Source organism: Antechinus flavipes, chromosome 3, assembly GCF_016432865.1.
Source record: "Antechinus flavipes isolate AdamAnt ecotype Samford, QLD, Australia chromosome 3, AdamAnt_v2, whole genome shotgun sequence".
In the NCBI taxonomy this organism is placed as follows: Eukaryota; Metazoa; Chordata; class Mammalia; order Dasyuromorphia; family Dasyuridae; genus Antechinus; species Antechinus flavipes.
Genome location: NC_067400.1, coordinates 541170969 through 541196204, shown reverse-complemented (window position 1 = coordinate 541196204; position 25236 = coordinate 541170969). Strand labels below are relative to the sequence as shown.

Below are 25236 nucleotides of genomic sequence, written 5' to 3'. Positions count from 1 at the left end.
TTGCAGAAGTCTGAAACAGGATTATGCTTGCTAAGGAAGCTCTCTTCTTGGCAAAGCTGCCTGCTAGGACTCTTGCCCACGGTGAAGTTATTCTCTTCTTAGTGTTAATCTTTGCCATTTTCCTAACAGGACTTTGCCACTAAGAAGTCTCTTCCTAGCAAAGTTGGCTTCTCAACCCTAATAAGATAAAATAAAAATCCCTTTTGCCAAACAGACTTCGGATTTTGCGAATTCTTTCGCATAGGATTCTGACCAGAGGGGATTCTTCATCCCAATTTTCACACCTCTTCACTACTACTAGCCTTATCATTTGTACCTCAGCAAGATCATACATAGACATTTGATAGCTGGTTCTGATTGGCTAGCCACGTTGAAGAAGAGGATTTTTGATTAACTTTTTCTTTTCAATTAACAAGCATTTATTTTTTCCCACCTCTCTCTCAAAAAAGTAAAAAAAAAAAAAAAATAGAAATAAAACCTTGCAACAAATATGCACTGTCAAACATAACAACTTTTCTACATTGGCTTCTTCCAAAAATAATTTTCATCATTCTACATTTTTGTCAGGTGACATATAGCAAAGTTTCATCATTCCTTAGGAATTCCTCAGGAATCTTGTTTGGTCATTGCATTGATCTGAATTCTTAACTTTTTTTTTTCTTTCTTTCTTTTTATTAAAGCTTTTTATTTTCAAAACATGCATGGATAATTTTTCATCATTGACCCTTGTATTCCCCTCCTTCCCTTCATCTTCTCCCTTAGATGGCAAACAATGCAATATATGTTGTATATGTTAAAATATATATTAAGTCCTATATATATAAACATATTTATACAATTATCTAGCCACACAAGAAAAATCAGTTCAAAAAGGAAATAAAATGATTAAGAAAACAAAATGCAAGTGAATAACAAAAAGAGTGAGAATGTTATGTTGTGAAATTCTTAATTTTTCAAAGTTGTTTGTCCTTACATTATTATATAATTTGTTCATCTGCAATAGTTCATACAAGTCTTTTGAAGCTGTCCCTTTTATTTATGATGGAGTTCTGGTGCATGTGCAAAGTCTATCTTTCCACCCAGAGAACTTGGAAAGCCTGTTCGTGGGAGAGTAATGATTTGTAAAAGAAATAACTTGGAAAGGCAAGCTGTGGAGCATGCAGAGGCACTTTAAACTAATTCTGGCTGACCAAGTATTGAGGAAGCTTTTTGGTTGGCTGTGGTAGTATTCAAAAAGGGTTGTCAAGTTCAGCTCTTGTTCTTTTGCTTCATTTGTTTCTGGAGATCTCAGTGAGTCCTTTGTTAATTATCTCTGGAAAAGGGAATGGAAACTTTGACTTTGGGAGTTTTGAAATGTAGGGAGATTCACCACAAGGATGTCTAATATTGCAGTCAGTCCTGCAATGATGCTCTAAGGAGCAAGAACCTATCACTGGGAGGACCTCTGGATTACCTCTCCAGCAGAAGCTGAGAAAATGAATCTTCTAGCAGAGCTGTTTTATTTGGATGTGGACTTGGTGGGACCAATACTACTTCAGAATTGAACTAATTTGAATCTACTCCTCTCAAAGGGACTAAGATAGGAAAGAGAATAATAGCATGCCCCAGAAGTGATGGAGTAAATGTTTGTTTTGGCTTTGTCTTTGAAGTAAATATCCTTTTGTAAAAGGCGCTCTATGTTAAGTAGTTAAATGGAATTAGGGGGAGAGTCACTTGACCCTTAAAAATGGGAGAAGAGGAACACAAACTCCTCAAAATATTCTGGGATCCTGAGTGAAGATGTAGCTTGTAGGGCCTAGAGAAGATGAGCCAGAGTTTGCCTGTAGGGCAGTGAATAAAATACTGGCTTTGGAATTAAATCTGGCCTCAGACAATGACAACTGTGTGACCTATTTGACTCAGTTTTTTCATCTGTTAAATAAGAATTGTAGTAGAGTGCCTAGCTCGCAAGGTTGTTGTGAGCATCAAATGAAGTGAGGTGTAAAACCTTGCAAATTTTAATGTCCTCTATAAATGTTAGCTATTCTTAGAAGTATGCTATACTTGCCCTTCAGGAGTAGTTTTTACTTTTGAAATCTCAGTGCTGGGCATGCAAGTTGCCTACAATAGGTACCTAACAAATGCTTGTTAAGTTGTTTCCTCTGGAAGGTTTTGATCTCATTTTTGCCCTAGTGGTCACAGGATCATAGATCCAAGCTGGAATTAGAGATAATGTAGTTCTCAGCTAAAGAAAATGAGGTTGGCATTCTGGAGAGCAATTTGGAACTATGCTCAAAAAGTTATCAAACTGTGCATACCCTTTGATCCAACAGTTTAACTACTAGGTTTATATCCCAAAGAGATTTTAAAGAAGGGAAAGGGACCCACATGTGCAAAAATGTTTGTGGCAGCCCTTGTTGTAGTGGCAAGAAACTGGAACCTGAGTGGACGCCCATCAATTGGAGAATGGCTGAGTAAATTGTGGTATATGAATGTGAATATTATTGTTCTGTAAGAAACAACTAGCAGGATGATTTCAGAAAAGCCTGGAGATACTTACATGAACTGATGCTGAGTGAAGTGAGTAAAATACAAGATCATTATATACTTCACAATAATACTATATGATGATCAATTCTGATGGACGTGGCTTTCTTCAACAATGAGATGAACCAAATCAGTTCCATTTGTTTAATAATGAAGAGAACCAGCTACACCCAGTGAAAGAACTCTGGGAAATGAGTGTGAACCACAACATAGCATTTCCACTCTTTCTGTTTTTGTCTGCTTGCATTTTTGATTTCCTTCTCAGGTTATTTTTGCCTTATTTCTAAGTCCGATTTTTCTTATGCAGCAAAATAACCGTATGGATAGGGATACATATATTGTGTTTAACATATACTTTAACATATTTAACATGTATTCATCTACCTGCATCTAGGGGAGGAGGTGGAGAGAAGGAGGGAAAAAGTTCGAACAAAAGGATTTGCAAGGGTCAATGATGAAAAATTACCCATGCATATATCTTATAAATAAAAAGCTGTAATGGAAAAAAAAAAGAAAAAAGAAAATGAGGTTGGGAAAGAGAAATAATTTGTTCAAGGTGAGGTGGTAGAGGCAGCTGCATTTGAACTCAAGTTCCTTGATTCCATATCAAGCAGTTTTGGCATGGAAATGGAATGCCGGAGAAACTGAGGCAGGAGAGAGATTAGAGAATTTTTAATATTTTATTAATGGGAGAGTAAGATTGACTGGACAGGACTCTCGTCTCAAATTATCCAGTGCTGAATGGGAGACTCTCTAACCTTTATATACCCTTTGGAGACAAAGAAGAGGGAAAGAGCGGGAAAGCCCATGTCCAGCTGGAAAAGGCTATAAAACAGACAAACAAACAAAAAAAAAAAACCAGAGACAGGATGTCTGAATACCCAGAGATAAATATGTCAGTGAAATATCTTGAAATATTTTAGAGGGATATAATAAATTCTTGAGTACAGAAGATAATCAGGAGGTCTACTCTCTTGTTTATTTTGCTTGGGCTAACAATTTATAACCTTAGACTAATTGGTCTTCAGCCTTCATGGACCAGAGGGAGATTTACAGCTTAGGGAAGTAATTAGGGAGACTGAGACAAGGGAAACTTGTACAAGGAAACTGAGTCAGGACAGTTAAAGAGAATTGTGGCATAACAGAAATACCAAAAAGCTCTAGAGATTTGTCCTAGTCTGAAAAAACTTTTGCACTGGTGCTGCTTTTGGACCATGATGAGCCATCAAGTTGTCGTGGAAAAGAAGCTGGAAAGGGATGGCACATCTTCACTCAAAACATAATTTGTGGAGTGACTCCTATGCAAAAGGGCCTTTTGTATTTAGACCTTTGACTGAGGATTTACTTACATCTTTGGAACTGATTGATAGCTCATTAAAGGATTTATATTATATGCTCCTTTTTTAATTAAAAAAAATTTCCTTTTGGAAGCATATAGTATACAGAATTTGGAGTCAGGAAGATCTACGTTCAAATCCTGTCACTGTCATTTAGTAGCTGTGTGACTCTGAACATCTCAATGCTTCAGTTTCTTTATCTGTAAAATGGGGGAAATAGTGGCACTTATCTCATAATGTTGTTGTAAGATTCAAATGATTTAACAGTGCTTTGCAAACCATAAAACACTATATAAATGCTAGCTACTAGCAAACATTATTCTCTTTGGCCTATACTGCAGTGGAAAAGCTCAGGATTTGGAAAGAAGCTATGAGCTCTTGACTCTAATACTTATTAGCTATAGGACCTCAGAAAAATTAGGTCAGGGTTTTTTTTTTTTTTTTTGTGACGTATAAAAAGAGAATTATCTCACAAGATTTCTGCAAAGGATTGTAAACTTTAAAACATTATATAAGAGAGGGGGCAGCCTGGTGTAATGGCTAGTGAACAGGGCTCAGGGAAGACCTGTGTTCAAGTTCTATCTCATACACCTTCAGACTTTGACACTGGGTGCTTGCTGCTCACTTAATTTCTCGGAGTCCCTGACAACTTTAAGGATTCTAAGTGGCCAAGCAGGCAGAGGATGATTTTTTTTTTGACCAGGATTAGTTTTTTGACTAGAGATTTCCTAATTCAATGACATCATGTTATTTAGTCCTTTTCAGACCTTCTAATTCTCTGTTGCCCCTATTTGGGGTTTTCTTGGTAAAGACAGTGGATATTCCTTCTCCAGGTCATTTTATAGATGAAGAAACTGAGGCAAAGGGTGTTAAATGGTTAGTTCAGGGACCCATGGATAGGAGTCAGCTCTTCCTGACTCATGGCCCAGCCTGCCATCCACAGTGTCACCCAGTCGTCCCAATGACATCATAGGTTAGGATCGCAAAAAGAGAGAGCGCACGATTGATTGTTGATTGTTCTCTTGTCTGGATTGTGGTTCCTCTGCAGCTATGCTCGGGATTAGCTAGTTTCTTGGCTCAGTTCTAGTTTTTATGGCCACTAAACATCCTTCCTTTTTGGCTTTTGGACAGAAAAATCTAATCACCACATGGCAAGAGGTTCTACTTCCACTTAATACACTAATCATATTACTGACTCTCAGTTAATTGTTGTGCTGGTCTACTGACTTCTGGCCGCTAACCAGGGAGGTTAAAGTGCACAGGACTAGTGCTGGGTCAGGCCAGGGCAGGGCTGGGCAGGGCTGGCTACAGCATTAGGGCTCCAAGGGGCAACGCCCACCCCTGCAATTCCTCTTTCGGGCTGCAGGCCAACACCACCTCCCACCAGGCGGCGCCGGGGCGTCTGACAACCATAGAGTTTCACACCTCTTTCCTCCCCGGTAATCGTCAGGGGAAGCGAAGTTTGAGAGGGTCCTCCAGGTCGTGGGGGGAGATAGAGCGGCCCTCCTGCTAGCCGGCCTACTTCGTCTTCAGGCGCCTGCGCGGATCGCGGCGGGGTCGCCTTCAGCTTCAGAAATGGCGGCCTCCATGATCTTCAGCCGGCTCTCCGCCGCTGCGGTGCTGAGGAGTCATGGGCCCCGGACGACGTTGCGGGCCGCCGCCAAGGTACTGACTGCCGGCCTTAAGGAGAGGCGCTGGGAGTGGGGGTGAAGCAGTGGGGAGAGAGCGGCGGCGGTGGTCGCAGGGGAGGGTCGGAGCCTGAGCCCTGGAGCCGAGGTCACCCCGCTCCCGGTGACATTCGACCCAGTCGCTCGGTCCAGGCCTTATTTATTCCCCGGACTACCTCGGTTCTAGGCGCGAGGCGTGGGGAGTCGCGCTGCGGCAACGGCAGGCCGACACTGAGCTGGGGAGCAGCCGCCGCCGCCACCTCCCGGGCCGGGCTCTGCGGGGCTCCAGCTGCTGCCTCCTCAGGAATGGGGGGAGGGCCGGAAGGAGGGAGGGAGAGAATGTCCTTCAGATGTACTTCTGTCACCAGTGTCACAGTACACAGTGTTCATCTGTCACCAGTGGGCGAGAGACCCGGGAATCTAGGGGACCCTCTCCTCCCCCCTGCACATGCCCTATTGAGGAAGCGTGCAAACCATCTTACTTTTTTAGGACAAGTCACCAGCCAGACTTTGCATTTTAGTTGAACAGAGATGCACTTGTCCTTGTTAATGTCAGAAGTAATTCTTGTTGCAAACATCCTTGGTCACACTTGTTCATTGGACCTGTGGTGCGTCCTATCCGACGCTTCTTTTACTTGGGGTGGCGAAGGGGCTGTCGTGGGTGTCGTTATTCTCCTTCAGGTATACTTCAGAAGTTTGAGATGTAGCCCTCCGATATAACGGACTCCATGATCTATTCAGGATGTACTGTTTCTGACCTTGAGCAGTTTCTGAAGCTATTTATATCTTTAACTTAAAGTAATCCTCCCGGGCATTCTTCCCTGCTCTTCCTAATCCTCAGCGCTTTGTAAGTGTTCTTTTCTGAACCTTCCTTAAAGTTTCTGTACCTTTGAGGATCATAATAAAGTTGACACGCAAACTGCAAAAGCCAGAGAAGTTTTTTTTTTTTAAAACTTCATGGTCAATAAGTATTTGTTGTTCGGTCTTCAATTCATCGTGACGTCATTGGGGATTTTCTTGGTGAAGATTCTGGAGTGGTTTGCCATTTCTCCTGCGCTTTTTACTGTCGAGGAACTGGTATAAACAGAGTTAAGTGACTTTTCCAAGGTGACACAGCTAGCACGAATTAGAGGCCAGATTTGAATACAGGAAGGTTAGTGTTCAGGCCTACCACTTTATCCACCTCGATGGCCCTAATAAACTTACATTAAGTGCTTATGTGGCAGGCCCTGTGCTAAGCACTGAGTCCTACAGAAAGAGGCAAGAGACAATTCTTGTCCTCAATTACAATCTCATACAATCTAATGGAGGAGATAACTTGCAAAAATAAATATATACAAAGATATATATGCATATATATATATATATATATGTTTGGGAAAAATAGGAAATAATTAAAAGAGGGAAACCATTGGAATTAAGAGAGGTTGGAAAAGGTTTCCTGTAGAAGGTGGGATTTAATTTGGGACTTAACTAACGAGATCTGTATTTGGAACTGAGAAGGGAGAGCATTCCAGGTGAGGCCAGAGAGAATTCCTGGAGGGGAGAGATATGGAGGGTTTGATGCATTATCTGTGTCTCTTCATTGAAGAATATGTTGCTGGGAAATAAGGTATAAAAAGACTGGAAATGGAGGAGGGTCATGGTTCATAAAGGACTTTGAATATTAAAATAGAATTTTTGTATTTGCTCTTGGAGACTGTTCTTGACCTCTCTGGGTAATGGCCTTGATTTGTGCATGAATTATATTTAAATGATGCAGAGCTGTACAAAGTCATCCGTCCCCCTCTTCTTAGGTCATTCTATATAGAACAAAAGGAAAATTGGCGAAGCATTGGATGACCTTGAGGTCTTCCATGTCTGGCTTACTCTTAAGTGTTCCACACTGCCCACATTTAGCCACCTTCCTGGTCGCCCATTCCATGGGGCAAGTCTTCACATGCTTGGGATACACATCCTCCTTACTCCCTGATGGGTTTGAGGTCCCTCATTTACTATAAACCTGGTAATAAGGAAGGTAGGAGCAGAGGAGGGAAACAGAGTCAGAGGGGTTAAATAATTTGTTCCAAGGTCACACAGATAATTACTATTAGAGGTAGTAGTTAGCCTCATTCCTCTCATTGTTAGTATTTTTTCCCTCTTGTTTTTGGTGGAGTGAGCAGAATGAGGAAGGAAGATGCTGTTGGGTTGCAGGTGTGCATTTCAGGATTGTTAAAGAAGATGGTCCTAATAATGTCAAGAAGAGAAAATGTTATTTAGGTAAAGTGACCTTTTTGAGTATCAAATGCAAAAATTTTAATTTATAGCTGATGAAAATTTAATTTACAGCTTTTGGAGTTTGACATTATGTGTTTCAATCTGTGTTTTTATATACTAAAACTTTTTAATTGATCTATAATAAATATGACTAATTTGGAATTGTTACCTTTGGACCAAAGTAGCATTCATCCATGTCTAAAAAGTTTTAGAAGTTAAAAATATTTTTACTCAAAAAAATTCTAATCTCTAATTTTAATTTGATTTTTAATTATTGCTCATTTTATTATATTTTTCATAATTATGTCAGCATTCTTTCAGGTCAGTTGCTGACCACAGTGGTCAGTATTTTCCAAGGAATGCCAAATTCTAACAATGTATGGATACAAAGTAGACATAATATAGAACATAGCTTCCCATTGAATTGTTTTGGAAGAATGTAGTTAGAAATTCCAGGAAATTTCCAAACAGGCCTTTTGACGAGCATAATGTTAATATGAATTAACTTTAAATGAGGCAAAGGATTGCTGAAGTCCTATTATGTCTGTAACGGTTTAACTGCACCAAATTAGTTGGTTTTCTTCGGTTTAGGCTGATAGAATGTAAAGCCCTTGAAGGCAGATACTTTTAATTTGCAGTTTGCCCCTGTTTTGCAGTTCTTCTTTTACATGACCATTATTTTGCAAATGGAGTTGGTGACTTGGGAGGGAATAGCTTTAGGAATCCCTGTGGGTTAAATAAAATCAAAGCTAAAGGTTTACTGCATTGTAAATAGGAAGATTTACTTACTTCTCCTTTTCCCCACTGAACAGGGAGGAAAAATCTTTTTTCTCTCACTAAGGTATTATTTTTAGTAAATGTAATAGGATTGAATTTGCTTCATTCTGGAAATTCTTGATTCAATTATTTGTGACATAGTCATTGAAAGGGCTAATTTTAAAGTTCATTTTATTCAGATACTTGGTTTAATGACTGTCATAGCTGAAAAAAGATACTTCATAATGATAAAGTTGTTGTAAAGTAGATGATGCTATCACATGCTAGTGAGTGGGATTTAAGTGAGGGTGGGCTGGGCAAAATCACAGCTTCACTTTCTCCTTTAGAGCAATGTTTTTCCAGTGGCAGGAGATAGATTTGGATATCTGGAAATGGCCCTGGCTTCTGTGGAAGACCTGCTAAGAATTGAGGCTAAGAATGGCTTTTATCTAGTTAAAAACCAAACCCAAACCCGAACCAAAACATTTAATCTGGGAGGTGAAGACCCTCAAGGTTTCTGGCCTAATCCGAAACAATCCCTGTTTACATTCATTCTGACTCCCCGTCTGGTCCTCAACTCTCACCTGTTGGAGCTTTGCCGTGACCTATTGTTGACATAGTCCTTAAGAAAGAACTCTAGTCAGTAAAGTCCCAGAATTTTGGGAGGTTTCAGTGATTAAAAAATTACATTCTTTTGAGCTGGGCACCTACCGGTCAAGGTTTGATATCCTATATGTACAGGAGGAAGGGAAAGAAGGAAAGAGAAAGGAAAAAAAAAAAAAAGAAAGAATGAGGAAGAAAAGGAAGAAAGGGAGGGAGAGAAAAAGATTGTTGTTTGACCTTCATTTTTGAAAAGGACTATGACATCTGGGAGGTGCTGATCTGACTTGCAAGTGATTTGAAATTAAGTGTGGGTGAACTGTGCAAAGTCAGCAACTTCACTTTCTCCTCCCTAATGATAAAGTAGATCTAGGTGGAAAGAAGTATTTGGTTGGCTGTGCTACTAAATCATTTTTCAACCGCATATACCAATTATGTAAAGTTTTTTCTTGAAATACAGTTAGTAAATTTTTATCTTCCCAGATATAGTCAATTTTTCTTGCAAACTTAATTGAAAAGTGTTAAATTTTTTATATGTTTAACTGACTTCAAAACCTACTAAAACTCTTTGGAAGATCCTTATTTATTTACTTGCTTGCTTACTTATTTACTTAGCTACTTAAGTAACTTGCCCAGAAGTGTTACATATCTGAGGCCAGGCCCTCCTGACTTGAGGGCTTGTGTAACACTGTACCATTTATTTGCCTCTAGAGGATTTTTAAACAGGTTAGAAGATTCTCAAGCCATTTCATCTTGTAAGAAACAAAATATGTTACCAAGAACTCTAGTGACTTGTTGATGAGTGCAAGAAAGATTTATTTTATATTCTTGCAAGAATGGGTGCCTAGGTTAATAGACACAACTTTGAAACTCCAAAAGCAGTTTTTTCTTTCCTATCCTGAAGCACAAGTCCCTCTCCTGATTCCCTTTTAATTGGATGTTACTGAATCTTCACCTCTTCTTACTTAGACAGTTCCTGCCCACTTTCCCCCCCTTCCCCCTCCCCCCCCCAGGAGTTTACTTTCTAGAAGGGAGGTTTCTGAGTAACCCTGGGGGCAAAGAATGAAAGATTCTTTTCCAATCTCTGGCTTCCACCTCTGATTACAAAAGTCAATCCCTGCCCTCAAAGAGTTTACATTCTTACATTCTTTTTGGGGAAGATAACTAACCTCTACCCTTGATTATTTTTTGATGTCCTTGTGGGTTTCAGTTTTCTCATTTGTTTAATTTCTCCAACTTAATTTTCATAACTGTGGAAACCAAATGTCTATCCACTTCTCACAATTTCATTTTTTTCTTTTTAAAAATAATTTGGTTTCCACATCTTTTTCTAAATCCCTCAAATTTGGCTAACACTATTTTACCGACCACTTCTTAAAAGTCTATTAACCCTTGCACAAATCTCCTTACATAGAGTTCTCTGCTAATTCTTCTGACAGGCCATACCAGGGGTGAAGCTATCTCCAATTGTAACACATGTTCCCTGTTTTCCTACCGATAACCTGTCCAGAGTCATTCTGTTTTGCCATGTCATTCTGCTAGGGGAATCTAACTTTTCTATTTCCTTGACTATCTCCCTAATGTAATTTATCCAATATTTATTACCAGAATAGGAATGACCCAAATCCAGAACTAATTAAATTTCTAGCCTTGAATTCATCAGTTATTGTCTTTGACTTAATTCTTCCTGATTGAGTCTTATTTTCTTCATCGAACACTAGGGTAAAAGGAATAATCAATTGGATCTTTGCACAGGTGCCCACTCAATTCTCAGGCAAAGTAGGTTTGAGAATGCTGCCAAGGTTTGCTTGGGGGTATGCTCATCTCTGGGAAATTGCCAGAGCTACCCCTAGTTGATTTACCAATACAATCCCTAGATTTTGGAATCTTTCACCCTAACATGGGAGGCAAGCTGATTGATTCCCAGAGCTGGAATAAGGGAGTAGTATTATTGTGAGGACAGGAAGACCATGCATATGAATTCATTCTCATGTTTTTCCACATCCAAAGGGAATGTTACTATCTGGGTATGGGATGAACTGTAGCACAGACATAGAAATTGTTTTTTGTTCAGATTCTTTGAAGTACTTTGCCAATTCTGCCCTGATAGTGGTATCTATTGCTTTGACTTTCTAAGAGATTTAAACCTATTACATCTATTCCCAATTTACTTTTTGATCTGCATTTTCTAAAATGTCCAGTTCTTGTAGTAAACCAACGATTATTACAAATTGGATAGATAGTTTCATAAAATTCTCTTTTCCCTATTAAGACACAGATACTTATTGTAATTCTTTGACTATGACTAGTCAGTCCTCTGCATTTTGTAATTACGCATTTACAAGGGTAAATGAAATGTTTGTGGGGTATCTTTCTCAGTAATATTAACCCAAATCTTAACTATGTCCTCATCCTAAATTCCAGAGTAGCATTAGTAGCATGTAGTAGGAGTAGCATTAATCTTACATAACCTTTCCTCTTTCCCAGAATCGAAGGAATACCTTATAGGGAACCCATTCAGACACTGGGTAACACTGGGTACTTGGGGATCCATTGATCTTTTCTTCCTAAACTGATGGGGCCCGCAGTCCTTTGGTTTATGGGATGATGATCTTCTGAAAGTACTTCCTGCTGAGAATGGGCGCTGGTTCATCCTATAGGATCCTATTTGGAGTGGTTTGAGCTAATTGAAGATCCAGAGAATTGAGTCAGACTCCTGAAGCTGGTCAATACAGTTTTTTAGTGCTGGTCATTCAAAGGTGAATTGCTCAAAGCTTAGAGGAAAAAAACTTGAGAGAGAAAAGTAAAAGGAAGGAGGGAGGCAGGAAGGGAGGGGGAGAAGGAAAGAGAAAGTGGGGGGGGGAGGGAGGAAGAAAAAAAAGAGAGAGAATTATAAATCTCTCTTATGCACAGCTTGCTTTTGTTTCCAAGTACATAATAAGGTCATTCTCTAGTTTTTTAATGCTGCCATACTTGTCTGTGCTTCCTTCTGGCCTTGTGTTTTCTTTGAATTTTTAAAAAGATGCCTTAATGATCTTATTCTTTCTGTCTTTTTGAGGGGTGGGATGGGGCTAATCTAACCCTTTTATCCTTCCTTCCACAGTCATCTCTGTTGGGAAAATAGAAAAACCAAGTGCTAACAAAAATGCACAGTCCAGTAAAATATTCCTACGATGACTATTTCAACATGTATGTTTTATTCTGTATTTTGAGTCCATCTCTCAAGAGATATTTAGCAGTCATCAGTATACTAGAATTAGAGTCATTTCATTTATTATAATTCTTAGGTCTCTCAAAGCAGTATTTCTTATGTTATATAAATTGTTCTCATTTTGCTCACTTTATTCTGTATCCAGGTTATGCACATTTTAACAGGTTTCTCTGAAACCATCCATTTTGTCATTTCTTTTGGTACAATAATAGCCCATTATATTCATATTTTATGATTGGTTAGCCATTACTAGTAGGTGGGCATGCACTCCTTTAGTTTCTTATTCAATATAAAAAAGTACTACTATGAATAATTTGGTACTTATCAGTTTATTCTCTTTATTTAATCTCCTTGGGATAGTAGTACTTTAGCTGGGTCAAAAGGCATATACAGTTTTGTAATTTTTTGGGGTCTAGTTCCAAATTGGTTTTCAGAATACATTTAGTGTTTCCATTTTTCTGGGGCCACTCATTCAGCTAATGGGTATGAGATGGAATTCAGAATTGCTTTAATTTTCATTTCTCTAATTACTGATTTGCCCCATATTTTACATATAATTGTCAATAGTTTGTATTTCTTCCTTTGAAAACTGCTTATTCATATCCTTTTACTATTAGGGAACAGCTCTTTTAAATGAAAATTCATATATATACATACACAAACACACATATGTATATATATGCTTATATATCTTGTTTTTTGAGATCTTCCTCCCATCCTCCCTCATGCTTCCCTCATATTTCTTGACTATGAGATCTTTATCAGAGAAATTTGTTGTCAAGAGTTTTTTATTGCTCAAGTTAACCTGCTTCAGTCCTTCTAATTTTAACTAATTGATTTTGTTTATGCAAAAACATTTAACCTTCTCAACCTTCCTTCCCATTGAAATTGTTACCTAATATGGATGGATGCTTGTGTGCATGTGTATGTGTGTGTGGGTATACACATATAAGTGAAGAAAGTAAGTTGTCCTTTTTTTCTAGGTGTTGGGAAGTTCTGGATTGTTGAACAACCAAGGTTTTCAGCTGCTGCAGCAGCAACAAAGGAAGCTCTCATTACATGAATACCTGAGCATGGAATTATTGCAAGAAGCTGGCATTGCTGTTCCTAATGGACAAGTGGCAAAATCACCAGATGAAGCTTATGCAATTGCTAAAAAATTAGGTATTAAATTAAGAAAAGTTTTTGCCTCGGTAAAAAGTAAACTTTGATATTATGTAAACTATTTCCCTGTTCCTTAATGTTCCTGGTAAGAAATTTATTAGCTTTCATTTTATGTCTTATACCTTTACTTCTTTAAGACAGTCTTATTTTCACTAAAAAATCAGGGGAAATTTAGATAACCTTTGATTGAAATTCTATAATTTATTAGTCACAGTAATGGTTACATAAGTGACTTACAGATGACACTTAGTTCTGTGATCTAGGAAAAACAAAATCCAAAATCTAGGTTAATTTTAAGATATGTATTTTATATCAAGTGTGTGTAACTGGAAGAAAGGATAAGGATCACAGCTGATACCTTCTCCTTGTCATGAAATTAAAATTTATTGCTAAAGAGACATTGAACTTAGAAAAATGGTACCAACAATGTAATAAATTGATTTACTTTATAAATTAAAATTTTTTGGAAACTTTAGCCATTTTGTTCTATAAAATGACATCTTATATTTTTCAAAACTGTGATTAGTTCTTTAAAAAAATGAGGCATGGGGGCAGCACGCTAGATAGAGCACCAGCCCTGAAGTCAGGAAGACCTGAGTTCAAATGTGGCCTCAAGACACTTAATACGTCCTAGCTGTGTGATCTTGGGCAAGTCACTTAGCCCCAATTGACTCAGTAAACAAATAAATAAATAATAAATAAATAAAAATGAGGTCTTAGATTTAATAAGTGAATATAATTAGTAATGCGTTAGCTATGTAGTCCTCTTTAAAGTAAATTTCTTTTCTAGATATACGTGAGTAATTACTACATTCTGTTAAATGTTCTAGATTTTGTTTTATTATATAAGAAAGGTATGAAAATATGGTCAAATATGTTTCTCAGTTTAAAGTTTCTATAGACATTTCCTTATTTGTTTTCAAAATAAGTGTATCTAATTAGATAATTGAGAGTACAAGTTGATTGCTGTGCATCTTAATTTTCCCCATTCTTTTTTGAATTACCCAATTTCAAGCGTTTTTTTCAAGCAAGTTTTGATATTGTTTCAACATGTTGTTTGTTCTTGGACCTGTGCATGCAGATGATAGCCGATTGTTTTGTTGTATAAGAGTTTGCCTATTCATTCATTCATTCATTTATTTTGGTGTGTATTAGATAACTTTTTAGTTTCCATTATTTTTGTCCGTATTATATAGACAATAGAAGTCTTGTGATTCAGTAATTTCTGTGAAAATAATTGATTGACATATCCTGGAAATCTGCTATGCTTCTTGTATGTCTATAAAATAAGAACAACTCTGAAATGTCAAGATTTTAAGAAAATTGATTGGCCATGGTTCTGTATTATTTTTCATCTGTATAGAATGCTTTTTTAAAGGCAAACTTTCTTTAAAGGAGGTGGACCCTGTGTGTGCTAACATATATTAATACATCAGATAAACTGATTTCTAAAGTTCAGAAAACATAGTAGGAATGAGATCCTAATAAAATGAGAATTTTTGAAAAATATAAATGAGAAAATAAGACCTTTTCATGTACTGCTTAAATCAGGGTGACCACTTTTAAATGAACTATTCTGATAAAGTTAGAATCTTTTCGTCTTGTCTTAAATCATCAGGCTATAATAGGAAAACAAGTATTTTTTTTTTTTTATTATTAATAGGAAAAGCAACTCAGAAGCATGCTTTTATGAACGGTTCATATTTTGAGGAGAGTGAGAAAAGCTGAATTGATAAGACAGTAATTATGAACTCAAAAGGGAAAGGAATTTAAAAATCAAACAGTTGAAGGTTCAGAAGTCATGATTCTGACCATGACTAGTCATTAACTAGTAGTCATGATTATATTTTATGCATATGCCCTTCTTGTGATTTTCCTTACTTTGATACCTTTTCTTGTACCTTGAGTCCATTTCCACTCTGTCTCCTCTGGAGACATTGTTTTGATTAGATTTTTTTTTTAAAGCTAACATATAGCTCTTTAAGGCTTTAAAGTTCTTTTACCTATTTCAATTAATTTGACTTAATATAATAGTATATCTAGTATATAGTATTTCTGTAAATTAATATAAATGCTTTGAGGGCAGGTGTGACTAACATAAAGCACAATGTCTTACATAGAATAGGCATATAATAAATATTTCCTGACTTTTTATAGAAAGATTTAATTAAAGCTATATAAAACCTTTGGTACTTAAAAGGAATTTGTGAAATTCAGTTTTCTGGAAAATTTATTTATGTGGAATATTTGATTCCTAAGTGATGATAATAATGACAGTAATAAATGTAATGATAGCATTTTTATAGCACTTCAAAGTTTGCAGAGCACTTTAAATATGTTGTCTCAATTGATTATTAGAACAGCCCTGTAAGGTAGATGCTATTATTACCCTCATTTTACAGATGAGAAAACTGAGCTAAACCCCTAGTTTTAGAATCAGTAAACTCACTTCTTCCTGATTCTAAATCCAACACTACCTGTCTGCCTCAAATAGATAAATGAAGTGTTTCTTCTAATATGCCTTTTTGATAGATCCTAAATAACTACAATGTATATTACCTGGTGTACAGTTAGCTTAAATTTCATATTTGATGATTGTCTTTCCTTTTAGGTTCTAATGACATCGTGATAAAGGCACAAGTGTTAGCTGGTGGTAGAGGAAAAGGAACATTTGAGAGTGGCCTCAAAGGTGGAGTGAAGATAGTTTTTTCGTAAGTCTGTCATAAATGTCAGACATGTTTCAGAAAAAAATTTAAAAATATTTTTATTAGTTTTATAAAGTAATTGTAATTATGAGATTTAAATATTAGATAAGAGATTTATAATGTTACATGACTTTTATAATTATAATGTGATCACTATCAATCTTTTAGAGAAGAGCTGTGATGTTTGAAAATGTTTTCTTTTTTCAGTCCAGAAGAAGCAAAAGCTGTTTCTGCCCAAATGATTGGGAAGAAGCTATTTACCAAGCAAACAGGAGAAAAGGGCAGGATATGCAATAATGTGTTGGTCTGTGAGCGAAGATATCCCAGGAGGGAATACTACTTTGCAATAACAATGGAAAGGACTTTTCAAGTAAGTAATTATACACAGAATGTTCTTATAGTAAAATTGGTATATTTAGATCGAAAATCCTTTTAGGTGAATCAGATAGTCCTCTTAAAATAGAATATGATTATATTGTTTATATCATAACTCCACTATTTGTATAGCTTAATTGTATTGTAATTATTAAATAAGTTAGTTTGCTGTATGAAGTGATAAAAAGACAACTGCAAATGAAATTCCATTACAATGAACTCCCTAGGATACCCATTTTGTTGTGGTATTTTGTTATGGCTAATCTTATACTAGAAATTGCATTCTCAATTTGCTACAGGGCACAAACCAAGTGATTAAGTAATGAATTTACAAATAAATGCTCCATTCTTTTGAGAGAAAAGAGAGGAAGTATCCTGCACATATCTTAACGCATCTTTTTTCTTTTTTGTTTGGTTGGGAAGTTAGAAGCTTTAAATGAATTTTTCTGCTGAAGATGATTGGATTTTTCAGATGGAAAGAGATGAAAGAAACTGAAGAATACTTGCTTCTTGGAGGCAAGACAAGAGAAATAAAAGATGTAGGCTGTGTTTTTCTTTTTGGTTGAAGTGCTAATAATAATTCTTGAGTACAGTTTGAAATCTTAACATAAATGTATAAATTGAGAGGGTTGTACTAAATTATTTTTAAGGTTTCATAATATATGGTGAGCCTGTTTTATTTAGGAACAGAATTAACATCTGTTTTATATATTAATTGTATTCCTCTAAGCATTTGTAGTCTCCTTATGTTTTGAAGGCTATTGCTTGACCCTCTATATTATCTGTGTAAAAACTAACTTTTTTTCTTTTGGTTAAAAATACTATTTCAATTTTTAGTACCAAAGAGAGGATTTGTCGTAAATCATTAGTAATTGTAGAAAATTTAATGTAACCCAATTGGTAATTCAGTTCATTTCAGTTCTCCCATTGATGAATTCCTTGTTACCTCCATTTTGAGAAATAACCTAGCTCAGCCATCCTTTATTCTCTGTATTTTGCCACTATGTCCCTTTGTGGTAATAATGATGATATTCATAGTAGCTTAAAATTTATATGAATTTGAAAACACTTTATAACCTTGAACTGTTTTTTCCACATTTTACAGATGTGGAAATTAAGGCAGCAAGTGGTTAAATGACTTGCCTAGGCTCACATAACTGATGAGTATCTAAGATATAGTTCAAACTTAGGCTTTCTTGACTCCAAGGCCAGTGCTCTATCACTGCGCCATCTTCCTCTCTGTCAAGGTATCCCTCTCCCCACCCTTGCTTCTTTTATGTGTTGCCTTTGCTTTAGGATATAAGCTTCTTGGGGGCAGGGATTGTCTTTTTGCTTGTTATTTGTATTCCTTATCTACTGCTCAGCACTGACTGACAGTAAGTGCTTAAGTATTTGATCATTTGACTTGGCTAACTCAGAGGGGAGTCTATATAGCAAATATTTCTAAATTTTCTTTTAAAAAATCTTCAACTGTTGCCTACAAAATAAAAGTCCTTTTTCTTATCAATCAAGATCTTTTGCAACCTGGTTCCAACCTTCCTTTCCTGTTTTCTTTCACATAGACCCCTTCACATACAAAACAAATCTGATTTGCCTAGAAAATAGAGTACATGAAGAAGAATGTGTAAGGGAAGGCTGAAAAGGAGGTGGATCCAGGTTGTAAAAGGCCTTGAATGTTAGGGTAAGGAATTTGAACTTTATTTAGTAGGCAGTTGAAAATCTGTTGAACGGAAGAAGCTTATGAAAATAGCTTTTATATAGAATCCTTATTCTTGCTATAAATATACCTAATTATTCTAACCTCTAGTTATGTTTTATTTCTATAAATTACTTTTTAAAATAATGTATAACGTCTGTATTGCAGACTCAAGAATCTGCAATAAGTCATTGAACTCATCCGAGTTCTTTGCAAAAGATTGGAGATTCCTAGACATAGGATGGGTGTAAGGTGAGAATTTGGGTTGTTTTATTAGCTTAGTATTTAGTGGACAGATCATTATATTTGGAGTGAGTTGATTGTTTGGTTTATTCTGTTTCTACTAGGGTAGTGGAAAAAATTTGGAGTCGGGAGGTTTTGGTTTGAATTTCAGCTCTATTATTGTTATTATGGACAATTTTCTGGGCCTTTAATTCCCTCATTTGTAAAATGGAAGGAGGCAAGCCAATTGCTCTTTTTAGCTCTCAGATCCTACATTTTTTCTCCTCTTATTTTGTACAATGAAAGTACTTCTAAAGCATAACACTAGGTGGTAGTAGAACCCTACTAAAAGTATAAAAATCTTTACACAATTTCATTTTATTGCACATGATATTGAGTAATTTTTAAAGAATCCTTAACATAATGTGTTTAAAGACTTTTCTATTGAAACTGCAGTTTTTTGCATGTGTATTGGCATCATTTGTCAAGTGATCTTTGAAATTCCCAAACAAATCCATTTGCTGATTTGGAGTGATTATGGTATTAGGTTGCTTTGTCATTGACATGTATTAATATTTCTATCTTTAGCTGGTACTAGATGTAGGTAGGTTTTATTAATATGTTGTATTATATTCAGAAACTGGATGGACTTAAGATTTGTTTGCAGATAATGTTGTACATCTATATCTGCCTCACCTTCAGTTGAGGAAATCTAGAAAATCATACCCAACTACTTCAAAGGCAGCATTACAGTGAGAAAAGGGCAAAATAATTTTAAAATTTTTATTTATTTTGAGAACTAGAACTTTCAGAGAACTCTTTTCATTTGCAGGATAGTTGTTATAAAGGTACCAAGGTAGGATTTTCAACAGTCAGAGACATAGTTTCAAAATCAATTGATCTAACTCCAGAATTTGTTGAAACATAAAACCTGCTGGTGGACATAATCACTCATAATAGCTCAAAAGCTTGCTGAGAGATCCATTTAACTATTCTAGGGATGTTTAAAAATGAAACTGAAAAGAAATAAACATACAGGTAAAAGTGGGAAAAGACCTATTAAAATTTTTTATAAGAATAATCTATACATGAATTAAGAGCATTTTTGAAGGTATGAAAAGGGAACAAGGACGATTTCGTGGATTATATTCTACAGCAGGCCATATCTGGCAACCACAATTCACTGAAAGCTGTAGGAACATCACTGTGTTATCTATTTGTTGCTTATAAGAATATTTTGATTCAGTAGATCAAAACCCATCCAATAGGAGGGATAGTGTGGATTCAGATACTGCCTCTGGTACTTTTGCGTTTGACTTTGGACAAATCACCCTTTTCCAGACCTCAGTTTCCTCATTTGTTAAAATGAAGGACTAGAGGAACTAGACAACTTCTGCAATACTTGACAGTTCTACATCTTTCATCCATTTATATGGCAAAGAATCTTATTAAAGATGTAATAATGGAAATAACTTTGATTCTTTGATTATTATTGTCAAGTGAGGCAAAAAACATATATTCACTGTTTTTATAGAAGCTATTTGACACAGAATCTAGGTGATAGAAGGATTCTCTAAATGATGAGACCTACCAAATGATTCAGTTTGCCACTGTCACTGTCTTGATTGTACCCAGCTTTGGGACATTGCAGAGTCTCTTAAAGGAAAACCATAATCTCAAGGGATGGAACAGGGAGGGAGAGAAATTTCTTTTGCTAGTGGATCACTTTTCTGGAATTGCCCTTTTTGCAAGAAGTTGGGAACTCCTGAGAGAGATATATGCTATGTATTAGGGAAATTAATTCATTGCTGAAGTGCTGCAGAATATGTAATGAGTTATATTATTTTTGTTTTTATAATGTATTTCTATTACATAATAGTATGATTATTATATTATGTATTTATAACATATAATATTATATATTGTATTTTTTGAATTTGTTGTTTTGTTGTAAGAATCACAGACTTAGTGTTTAGTGTTAGGAGGGCATTCTGGATACAGTAAAGTCCAGTTTTTGTTCTTTCAGTTTCCACAATTTTTATAGCAGGAAATAGAGGCCCACAGAAGCGATGTGACTTGCTTAAATTTACACAGGATGAAAGTGGCAAAGCTAGCATTCAAACATAGCTCGTTCAGATTTCAAACCTAGCATTCTTTGCTCTAAGCCGCTTTAGGATATCTTCATAAATACTTTACATATACTTTTTTTCTTTACCATACAAACTATTTATTATAAGGAAACTTAAATATAACCAACAATACTGAAAATATTGTGACTGGTATTTGCAACCTTGTTCAGAATTTTTTGTTGTAAAAGTATTTCTTTATTATCCAATGAATACTTAATAATAAAATAGTACAGCAGAACAGATTACTTGTTTTGAAGTATGTGTACAGAATGATGAACTGAGAATTCTGGTTACTTAATGTTTTTCTCCTTATGTAAGACACGGCATTTTATTTTATTTTTTGAATTCAATTTTTTTATTTCTCTGGTTACATGTAAAGATAATTTCTTCAGCATTCATTTTTGTAAGAGTTTGAATACCAAATTTTTTTCTCCCTGTCTTCCTTATAGGGAGCAGCTACAGAGTGCAGTGAATAGAGTATCAGCCCTGGAATCAGGAGGACCTCTCTCCCTTAACCTTCTCCCTTTCTAAGATAGCAAGCAATCTGATATAGATTATATATGTACACTTATTTTAAGCATTTACATATTACTCATTTTGTGAAAGAAAAATCAATAAAAGGAAAAAACCATGAGAAAGAAAAAGCAAAGAGAATAAAAAGTGAAAATTGTATGCTTTGGGGGCAGCTAGGTGGTGCAGTGAATAGAGTACCAGTTCTGAAGTCAGGAGGACCTGATTTCAAATCTGGCCTCAGATACTTAACACTTCCTAGCTATGTGACCCCAGGCAAGTCACTTAACCCCAATTGCCTTAGCAAAAAAAAAGAAAGAAAATTGTATGCTTTGGTCCACATTTAGTTTCCATAATTATCTCTGGATGCAGATGGAGTTTTATCCCAAGACATAACATTTTAAAATAAAATCTGAAGTATAAAAGGCTAGCAAATTCTCATCATTGACATATATTTTCTAAACTCTCTTATCTGTAGGTCCTTCTTATTGAGAACATAGTTCAAAAATAACTATACCGGGTGATCTTTCTTGCCTTTAATGCAGCTACATACATGGAATAATATATTCCATTATATAGATTTAGCATTTATATCTTTAATATTCAGCTTATGTGATGATATATTTTGAGAAATACCTTATGTTACATAGTATTCTTCAATTACTTCAGTAGGTATGTTGCTCTTTCCTTTTTTGTAGGCAGTATTACTATTTTTTTGGCCCTCTTGTATCCCTTTAGCAATCTGAAATTGCGTATAACACATCCTGTTGAGTGAGCTAAAATCTGATTTTTCATCTTTTCCCTAGGGTCCTGTGTTGATTGGAAGTTCTCAAGGTGGTGTCAACATTGAAGATGTTGCAGCAGAGAATCCTGAAGCAATATTTAAGGAACCTATTGATATTATGGAAGGCATCAAAATGGAACAAGCTGCTAGGGTAAATTGCTTCAACACCCTTTCTCAGTCTTGCAATTTGAGAACATTTATAAATATTAAAAAAAGCAAAACTTACACAATGAAGTGTCTTGTGTGAACACAGCTGTTTGTTTTAGAAGTAGGGCTCAAATCTAGTCTTTATGACTCCAAGGCTAGTTTTTAATTTGCTGATTTTACTTCTCACTAATGTCATAGGTCCAGAACAGTTTCATTTGAGGTATGATTATAAGATCTTGAGATGTAGTTTTGTTTTCTCTGTTGAAGTTGAAGAGAAACAGCACAAATTAATGTATGGGAGTAATATTTTATATTAGCAGCTATTAAGTATAGTATAAGTATATGTTGTTTCATATCCATGTTAAAATGAGTGACTTATTTAGTTAAAACAATATTATCAAATCTGTATGAAGTTAAATTTACAATTGATTCTTCACCAGTGAAAAGAAATTGGTAATGAAGTATTGTTAAGAGCTAGAATTTTTGATTTTCATAAAAGGTATGATATGGTAGGGGTAATAATAACCATGATAAAGAACAGAATAATTATTAAATTCTCTATAGCACTAACGAAAATGTCCAAAGGGTTCTAAGAGTTAATTTTCAAAAGTGAAATGCCTTTGGCATTTTAGACTTTTTTATTCAAACAAATGCAAACTACCATAATTATTGCTAAAATTAATAGTTAAATATATTTAAAAGAATAGACTTAAGGAGAAAATTTCACATACACCGAATATTGTTCAATCCTTGGGAGTGGTGATATTGAGCAATGAAGATTTGACATTTCTTTTGACATTTAAAGGAATGCTTTACATTTTATTCCATATTTAGAAAAATTAGTAGCAAGTGATGAAACATGGTACTTTCTTTTTGACCTAAGACCAAATTCAAAGTTAACAGTTAAAAATTCCAGTGTAGCTGAAATCCAAGAAAACATGAATCAGAATCACAAGTAAATAAAATACTTTTTATTTGCATAGTGCTGTATATTTGTGTATTTTTTTCCACATATTTTCTCATTTGATATGATAGCCTCTTGTAAAAAAGGAATGGGGAGAGGTGTCTTTTCAAATCTGTATTTTGGTGTCAATCTTGAGCAATAATGTGTTCAGGAAAGCAGTGCAGATATAATTTTCTTTACAGATGAAGAAGTAGAAGTACAAAGAGGCTATAACTGTTCAGAGATACATGGCTGACCAAAACTGATTCTTGAGCCCAGGTTATTTGACTTTGTATTCCAGTACTTTTTATACCACTCCGTCCTGCAGTGTTGATTGATTTTTATTGGGATAAGAAAACCACAGACTAGAGTGTTTTACAATGCTAGTTTATACAGGATAAATAATTGACTAGGGCCAGAATTAGGGATTGTAAAACAGAAGTTCATGTAGAACTTGTAAATTCAAGGTCTGAGATCATCTCAGACGTGAGTAAGCCATGGCCTAAAGGTTTGTAATATTTGCTTTGTCAATGCTTTGGCTCTCAAATGTACTTTCTGAGAAATAGATTTTGGCCAAAAGTGCTAGTACTCAGCTTTATTGACTTCCTTTCTTACCAGATTTAATTACAAACAACTTTTTACCATTTTCAAGAATCATATCTATCCTCAAATGGTGAAGATTTGCCACTGTTTGAAAATTAAATGTATTCTATAGTCTTTGTAGGCAATATCAAAGGAGTTCCAAAATTTTTGGATTTTTGATGAGTAATAATGTTATTAGAATAAGAATATAGCTTTCCAAGATAGCTACTTTGAAGGGGATAAAACTCATTTGGACACATAGCCACACACACATAGCCACACCCACACACACACAAATACACATACACAATATTTATAAAATGTTTGTTGTAAGAATCTATTTTTTTTTCCATTACATTTCACAAAATATCAGAATCTAAACAACTTGAAAGGAAAGGTAGTTTTTGTAACTTTGCTATTTTTTTTTTTTTTTTTTTTTTTTGGAAATAGTCATAGCAACTTAAATGTAATGTGATTAGTTCATGTGACATAGCTATTAATAAAACTTAAACTCTGAAATTCTAGTCATGATCAGATTGTTCTTTAAATGAAGAATATATCAAAATAAGTGCAAAAGGTTAACCATGAATCATTCTACTAAATGAGCTCTTATCTGCTTTCTATAATTGATATTTTTTGTTGCTTGATTTTTAAGGTTCATTTAAGCATTAAGTCAAAGTTTTACATTGTTATGTTTATTAAACGAATCTTCTTGAAGAGAAAATACTTTATTACTGTTAGGAATGGGAAATATGGTAGTTTTAGTTGTTCACTTATTGTACATTGAATTATAGAATCACAGAATGTTCGAACCTGAAGTGACTTTAGAAATAAGAGATAAGTGCACTGACATTTAGTCTTTTTGATAACTCACAAATTATAATTCTAGCTCCTGCTTATTATATTCTCAAGTAAATTGCTAATGATTATTTTGGAATATCATTTAAGAACCCAGTTTTGTAACATAATTAGATTATCCTTTTATGTACAGATTTTCAGAATATCCTAAAGTATCTTTTCACTAGTATTTCCATATTTTTTATAATGGTGGAAACCTTAGAGATTTAGTCTAACACTTCCATTTTTACATTTTAAGGAAACTGAGGGACAGAAATGAAGTAATTTGCCCATAGTCAAATAGTGGTAGAGCACAGGTTTGGAGTCATGTCCTCTGACTAAATCTGTCTCTATTCTGCTATATTCCCTGCTTGCCTCACTTAAATGCTTTTACCAGAATTCTTTTGTAATTCAGAAACTTTAAAAATAAAATATTAAAAATATTTTTAAAAAGATGTTTTTGTCTTGCTCCTAATTTTTACAACTGCAAAATAACTTTCTATTATTAAAATGTGTTGACTATACATTAACAAATTAGAAGAAAAAACTTGTGCTATGTGTTGATTTCAGCTTGCCCGGAATATGGGATTTCCTTCAAATCTTGTGGATTCAGCAGCAGAAAACATGATGAAATTGTATGAACTATTTTTGAAATATGATGCAACCATGGTAGAAATAAATCCAATGGTAGAAGATGCAGATGGAGGGGGTAAAGTATCATTTCTTATCATTAAAAATATTTATTGGTATTATCTTTATAAATATATATGAAATCTATCTCCCCATGTC

General features: G+C 35.2%; 1 protein-coding gene across 1 annotated transcript in view; it reads left to right on the top strand.

Moving 5' to 3' along the window:
- Positions 1-5295: 5295 nt before the first annotated feature.
- Positions 5296-25236, top strand: part of SUCLA2 (succinate-CoA ligase ADP-forming subunit beta) — a 35144-nt gene continuing 15203 nt past the window's right edge. The window contains exons 1-6 of the mRNA XM_051987333.1: positions 5296-5528; positions 13337-13517; positions 16129-16228; positions 16430-16592; positions 21961-22089; positions 25018-25156. Coding sequence (XP_051843293.1) covers positions 5439-5528; positions 13337-13517; positions 16129-16228; positions 16430-16592; positions 21961-22089; positions 25018-25156 — 802 coding nt within the window. The 5' untranslated portion in view covers positions 5296-5438. The remainder of the gene's footprint in view (positions 5529-13336; positions 13518-16128; positions 16229-16429; positions 16593-21960; positions 22090-25017; positions 25157-25236) is intronic.